General features: G+C 48.3%; 1 protein-coding gene across 1 annotated transcript in view; it reads right to left on the reverse strand.

Moving 5' to 3' along the window:
• The window catches only part of LOC112066203 (signal-regulatory protein beta-1-like), a 122,666-nt gene that overhangs the window by 21,046 nt on the left and 94,586 nt on the right, over positions 1-7,034 (reverse strand). Inside the window, exon 4 of the mRNA XM_055089726.1 lies at positions 5,450-5,803. Coding sequence (XP_054945701.1) covers positions 5,450-5,803 — 354 coding nt within the window. The remainder of the gene's footprint in view (positions 1-5,449; positions 5,804-7,034) is intronic.

Here is a 7,034-nt window from a genome sequence, read left to right on the forward strand (position 1 = left end):
GGGAATAAAACACACACCTACTAGAGCATGGACTTGAGGATATGGGGAGGGGGAAGGGTAAGCTGTGACGAAGTGAGAGAGTGGCATGGACATATATACACTACCAAATATAAAATAGATAGCGAGTGGGAAGCAGCCGCATAGCACAAGGAGATCAGCTCTGTGCTTTGTGACCACCTAGAGGGGTGGGATAGGGAGGATGGGTGGGAGGGAGATGCAAGAGGGAAGAGATATGGGAACATATGTATATGTATAACTGATTCACTTTGTTGTAAAGCAGAAAGTAACACTCCATTGTAAAACAGTTATACTCCAATAAAGATGTTAAAAAAATAATAAAATAATAAAATAAAATATGTTGAGAAAAAAACTTAACTTGCTTCCTAAAACTCATCAAATGCTTGAGGACATAGCAAGGAGTTACCCTAATATGTCAAATTGTATAAACACCAGCATCCTGGACACCCTAAAGGGACAAGATACTCTGATCAATTACCACTTGTCCAGAGTTTCTTCAGAGCCTAAAGATGGCCTGATCTCTCCATCACCTTCAGCTCTTTATGCCCCTCACCAGCCCTGTGAGGGAGGCCCAAGAGGGACTCCATATATGGGGTGAGGCTCAGGGAGGATGAAGCTGGTCAAGGGCACCCAGCAAGTAAAGGTCAGATCTCATCTCACTGCACGCAGGACAGATTGATTTTAGTGTCACTGTTCTTTATCCTTAATCCTCAGTGTCTGTTTCTGGACAAAGTAGATACAAGGACCACCTGGTAAGATGAGCAAGGATAGATGTAAAACACAGAGCCTGACATACAGTAGGTGCTTAATAAATAAAACCCATAATTTTAAAAAAATGAATAACACCCATGATTGTTATCATAAGATCTGGCCATTCTAGTTCTAAAACTACCCATTTATTTTTTAGGCAGTAAGAAGGCAAAACAAAAGCACAACAGAAACACCAAGAAGAGTCTCAAATCGTGCTCCATGCAGCTGTCATGCAAAAATCCACATGAAAAAACTAGTAGAAACACCAAATTATAAATCTGTTCTCATGTTAAAAAATAATTCCCTCAAGAAACAAGTTTGGGGAATTGGCTTTCAAAACACACAAGAGATCACAGGCATGTTCCTGCAGGTCAGCTCTTGACAGAAACTGGAAGCATTTTGAAAGGAGGAAGAACAGATTTTGTCAGTGTCACAGTGGTGTGTTGAGGCAGGAGGTCTCCAGGCTGAGCAGGGAGCATTTGCAGGCATTCCAGAGCGTGGTTACACACACACATGTGTAAAGATGGGAAGGTTTCCCAGGTGATGAAGCTCGGGTCTGAACAGCGTGATCTGAGTTGGGAGGACGCACCTCTCAGCCCAGGTGAGCTCTGTTGGAGGTGGGGTGTGTGCCTGCCAAACGACTCCGAATGACTTTCTTGGGCGTCCTAAGAGCTGTCACCGTCACGGGCTATTCTGAAGCACTCACACCCAGGAGAGTTGTTCTTACAACCCAGGCGCCACGGGGGATCCACCTCTGTCCTGGAAAAAACACAGCTTTCCCTCTGACCTCAGAGAACACGTGACTCAGGGCTCCTCTGCCCTGGCTGGGCACCAGCATCTTCTGCAGGAGTGAAAACACTCAGCTGCCCAGGCCCACGTCTGACCAATTAAATCAGAATTTCGAGGGTGGAACCAGGGTCTGGGGATCTTTTTACCATCACCCAGGTGATTCTAATAAGCAGCCAAGGTCAAAAGGAACCCAGCTCCACCCCAACCCCAGTTGTACTTAGTCCTGTAGAGAAAGCGACCCCATCCGAGGTCCTCTGGCTCCAGCACATCAGAGCTCACATTGGTGAAACATGTACCATATGCCAGGATCTGCTCTAAGCTCTTGACATGCATCCCTCATTCAGTTCCTGCAGCTGCTCTGTGAGGGCGGGGCTGTCACTGATGAATGAGGACACCAAGCCCCAGTGTGGGGAGGGACTCGTCAGAGGTCCCAGAGCCGGGACGGGGCAGAGCTGGGATGGAGGCCCAGGCAGGGGGCGCTCAGCCCAGGCTCTCAACCACTGTGCACTGAGCTCAGTGATACCCAGTCCACCCCATCCAGGGCTTCCCAGATGCTCTCGAGTCATCACAGACCCCTGAAAGGCAGCGTGATTACCACCATTTTACAGACGGGGAAACTGAAGACTAGACGGAACTGAGACTTGCCAAGATCACACAGTCTGGGAGGCCAGCGCCATCGCTCCCTGAGGGGCTGTCCTGTCACCAGGTCGTTGTACCCTCAGCACATAATGCAAAGGCTGTGTGATTATCCTCTTTCTACAGGTGAGGAAATGGGACCCAGAACAGGGAACTGGGTCACAGCCTTGAAATGACGCCTTGATTTAGGGGGCCCCTACTCTGTGCTGGTGATTTAGACAGAGCACCTCAAATCCTTCCAACTCTCCTGAAAGGAGTCCATGATGATCACCATTTTACAGATGAGAAAACTGAGGCTGAGAGAAATGAAGGGACTGTCTCCTCACCCGCCCACTGTGTCCAAGAAGTATTTCCTGTCACCTCCAAGCTTTCGTTTCCATCAGCAGAGCAAGCGCCCCACCTTCACAAGCCCCCACACTGACCACCACCCTCCCCTTTTCTCTCTGAGATTCTTGACTTCAAGCAGCTACAGGGAGGAGTGGCTTCTGAGTGCCCAGGCCTGGGGACCCTGTAGCAACAAGGGAAGACATGGGCTCCTGACACCTGAGTCTAGAATATGAACTCTTGCTCATGCGGGGCCCCCAGCACCCTCTAGGGAACAGCTCCCCCTCCTCATCCTCAGTCTGCAGAGCCAGGAATGGGCGTGCATGGTGCTGCTGGGATTGCAGAGGTCCCTCTCTGTGCTGTCCACGCTACACTTCCTGGAGCTGCTCCCACATGAGGCCTAGAAGTATTTCCTGTCGCCTCCAAGCTTTCATGGCCATCAGCAGAGCAAGCGCCCCACCTTCACAAGCCCCCACACTGACCACCACCCTCCCCTTTTCTCTCTGAGATTCTTGACTTCAAGCAGCTACAGGGAGGAGTGGCTTCTGAGTGCCCAGGCCTGGGGACCCTGTAGCAACAAGGGAAGACATGGGCTCCTGACACCCGAGTCTAGAATATGAACTCTTGCTCATGCAGGGCCCCCAGCACCCTCTGGGAACACCTCCCCCTCCTCATCCTCAGTCTGCAGAGCCAGGAATGGGCGTGCATGGTGCTGCTGGGATTGCAGAGGTCCCTCTCTGTGCTGTCCACGCTACACTTCCTGGAGCTGCTCCCACATGAGGCCTAGTGAAGGAGCAAGATCACAACAATGGAGAGAAAAACGCCTGATGCTTTTAAGTGTGCCGAGCCCTGCATTTTAGGAACATTCAGCACATCATGAGACACTGTAGTATCTGTCTGATCTGTGGTAAAGCTAGACTTGCCTCCCATGCAGGACTTTTTAAAATGCTTATTGCTAAAGAGCAGAACAATACAAGGTTTTAAGAGGACAGGCCTGGAGTTTTCTCCACACTTTGACAAGCACTGTGGGGGTTGCAGAGAGTAGGGCCGTGAGTCTAGGTACTTGGGTTCAATCTTGGCTCCCCTTCCTGCTCACAAATCAGGTCCTCTCTCTCAGCCTCAGTGTCCTCATATGTAGAAGGGACAACAGACGGCCCTACCCTCAGAGCACTGGTTATAAGGACTAAATGCCATGAGGAAGATTCAGCATCTGACAGGCTGCTGTTCCCTGGTCCCCTCCCCTCGCTCCTTTCTCATTCAGGGAACCCTCTGGGCAGGAGGCCTGGGGAGGAGGACGAGCATCCTCCTGGGAGGCAGCAGATCTGAGCGGTGGAGGAGCCACTTACTAGCTGTGATTGGCTGAGCAAGGAACCGACAATCTGGGAAGTTTAGTAATATTGGCAAAATCAGATAAAGTCACCTTCCCTGCTAATGCCTGGAGCTCTGGGAAGATTCATTTGCTACCATGACTAGGAAGGAAATTTGGCAATATATTCACACAAATTAAAATACACATACTCTATGATCTAGCAATGCTACTTCCAGTGGGTATTTCCCCTTTGAGGAGAGTGACACATGGAAAGGTTATCCACTGCAGTGCTGTTTCAATAGCCCAAACGATTGTCTCTATACCCTGAATGTTAAGTAGCTATTGAAACAATTGGCAGCTCTAGGTGCTGATATGGAATGAGGGATTTGGGATCATGTGGGATCTACTTTCATCATGAAAGTAGGGAGAAGTTTCCAGTCGCCTCAGGACTTAGGGCCTGAATGCGAGGAACCTTCTGAACCAATGGGAAAGCAATGAGAACATCATGTTCAATGCTTAATTCAAGGAGCTTTTATTCTTCAACTTCCATGTACCAGGCTCTTCCATGAAACCAGTTCCAATACTGGTACAGGAAAGAGCTGGCCTGGAATCAGATTGGGTTCTGGAAGGATCCCCTCACTCACTGACCATGGGACTGTGGTCTGGATTCCAGTCACCTCTTGGCCTCAGGCCGCCATCTGTACATGGAGGGTTGGGCAGATGGTGTCAAAAGGTCCCTCCTGTGTCACAGTCCAGGATTCAGGCGTTAGAAAGAGGATCCAGGGTCTTTGGCAGAAAACTCTTAATGAGTGCCTTTGCTGCCTCAATGGGGCAGCCCCTAAGTCACGCACATGGGGAACCTCTTCCCTGGTGAGGGGCATTCTGAGATGACCCAGCTCTGCTGGGAGCCTTCAGTGACTGTGTGAGTCGGTCCCTGAATCACAGGAGGGTTTTCCCAACAGACCCCCAGGAAACACCCAACCTCTGGGCATCTCCTCTAGCCCGGGCCATCAGAGTAAACACTGAACCTATGCCTCTAGGAATTTCTTCTCAGTGTGATGTTTCTGAAGAGGAAGTAAAGAAACCCTGCCCTGGATATACTTCTCTTTGGAAGGGGAGAGAACATAAGTTTCATGGGAGAAGAGCCCTTGTCTGCTTTGTTCACTGCTGCTTCCACAACATCCCTAGCAAGGCCTGGTACACAGTAGGTGCTCAATAGGTGCTGAATAAAGAGAAGACTCAGCCACATTGAGGGGAGCACTCTCTGGAGGCAGAAGGAGATACCTGGGCTGTGACGGGGCAAGTCACTCAGACTTTCAGTTCCCTCATCCCTGGAAACAAAGGGCTAGACGGGATGGAAAAGGCAAGGGCTGTGGAGCCAGGCAGACTGGGGTTCCAGACTTTTCCCAGCTTTACCAGTTGTGGGGCCTTTGGCCAGTAGCACGACCTCTGCAGGCCTCAGTTTCCCTGATCTGTAGAAGGGAGTGAAATCAGATCATGATATAAACACCCACTGCTGCACTTGATTCTTTTTTTTTTACTTTTTTCTCAAAGGGAGGAGGGCATTCTTGTTGACCTGTTGCCACAGACCAGGGGGACAAAGGAGACCCAGGCCATACTCACCACTCACAGTGAGATGAGTGCCTGGTCCAGACTTAACCTCCACGTCAGGGCTTCCTCTCTGGAACTTCACACAGTAATACATACCGGTGTCCGCTGGGGTGATGTTACTGATGCGGATGGAATAATCCGTGTTGTTTCTCCTTGTAGTATCTGAAACATTTGTTACTCGAGGGAAGGGGCCTCCTTTGAGACTGTAGATTAACTCTCGGCCTGGCCCTGTGCCCCTAAACCACTTGAAGGGCCCCACGGGGAGTAGGGAGGTCACTTCGCAGTGCAGAGTGGCCATCTCTCCTGCTGCAACTGAAACTGACCTCTCAGGCTGAATCACCTGCAGCTCCTTCTCACCTGCCACTCCTGGAGGGAAACACAATCCAGTTACTTATTCATCCTGATGTGATCCAGTAGGTTTTCTCAATTATTTATCAACAACAGTTTTTATTAACTTAGTGCACCATGAGCCAGCCTTGAACTCAGCCCTTTGCGTGTATATTGCATGCAACCTGCACAATGAGCCTCTAATGTGAGACCCTAATACAAGAGAGGAATTGAGGCACAGAGAGGTTAAATCATGTGGCAGAGAATGGGTTTGAGTACTTGAGCCCTCTTAGGAAGTGTTATACTTCACCAAATATATCTGGCTCTTCACTTTGTGGCCTCCTGGAGTGCTGCACTTCTGGCCTTTGCATTAGGTGGGACCACATAGCTTCTTTAGACCACTGACTTGTGAGGAGAAGTGATGGATATATTTCGTAGGTTATTCATTTAACTGCAAGAGCCTTTATGGACCAACTTCCATCTTCCCCAGAGATCCACATTCTCATGATGAAGTTGGCTCCAACAACCTGGATACTTGAGTGGCAGTGATGTGCAGAGCTCCCAACACAATGAACATTTAGTTTAAGAAGAAAGTAAAATATTGTTTCAAGTCCCTAGCATTTTTTCCCAATGACATAGTCATGTTTTATTAGTTACCTAAGGCTGCTGTAATAAATTATCAAAAATTTAGTGGCTTGAAGTGATAGTTTTATTATAATTCTGGAAGTCAAAGGACGAGAAATGGTATTAGTGGACTAAAATCAAGGAGTTCTATATAGTAGGACCTTGCTGTTTTTCCATTCCATATATAATAGATTACTTTAACCCTATCCTCTCCCCCTTGGCAACCACAAGTTTGTTCTCTATGTCCATGAGTCTATTTCTGTTTTCTGGATAGGTTCATTTGTCTCATGTTTTTTTTGGAGGGGGGGTTCCATGTGGCGTATCTTGCAGGATCCTAGTTCCCTGACCAGGGATCGAACCCAGGCCCCCTGCAGTGGAAGTGGGGGGTCCTAACCACTGGACCACCAGAGAATGCCCTGTGTCATCTTTTAGATTCCACATATAAATATCATATGGTGTTTCTCTTTTCTCTTTCTGACTTACTTCACTTAGTATGATAATCTCTAGTTGTGTCCATGTTGCTGCAAATGACATTATTTCAATCTTTTTAATGGTTGAATACTATTCCATTGTATATATGTACCACATTTTCGGGTTTTTTTAATTTTATTTCTTATTTATTTATTTTTTAAACATCTTTATTGGA

The sequence above is a fragment of the Physeter macrocephalus genome, chromosome 14 (genome assembly GCF_002837175.3).
Source record: "Physeter macrocephalus isolate SW-GA chromosome 14, ASM283717v5, whole genome shotgun sequence".
Taxonomy (NCBI): Eukaryota; Metazoa; Chordata; class Mammalia; order Artiodactyla; family Physeteridae; genus Physeter; species Physeter macrocephalus.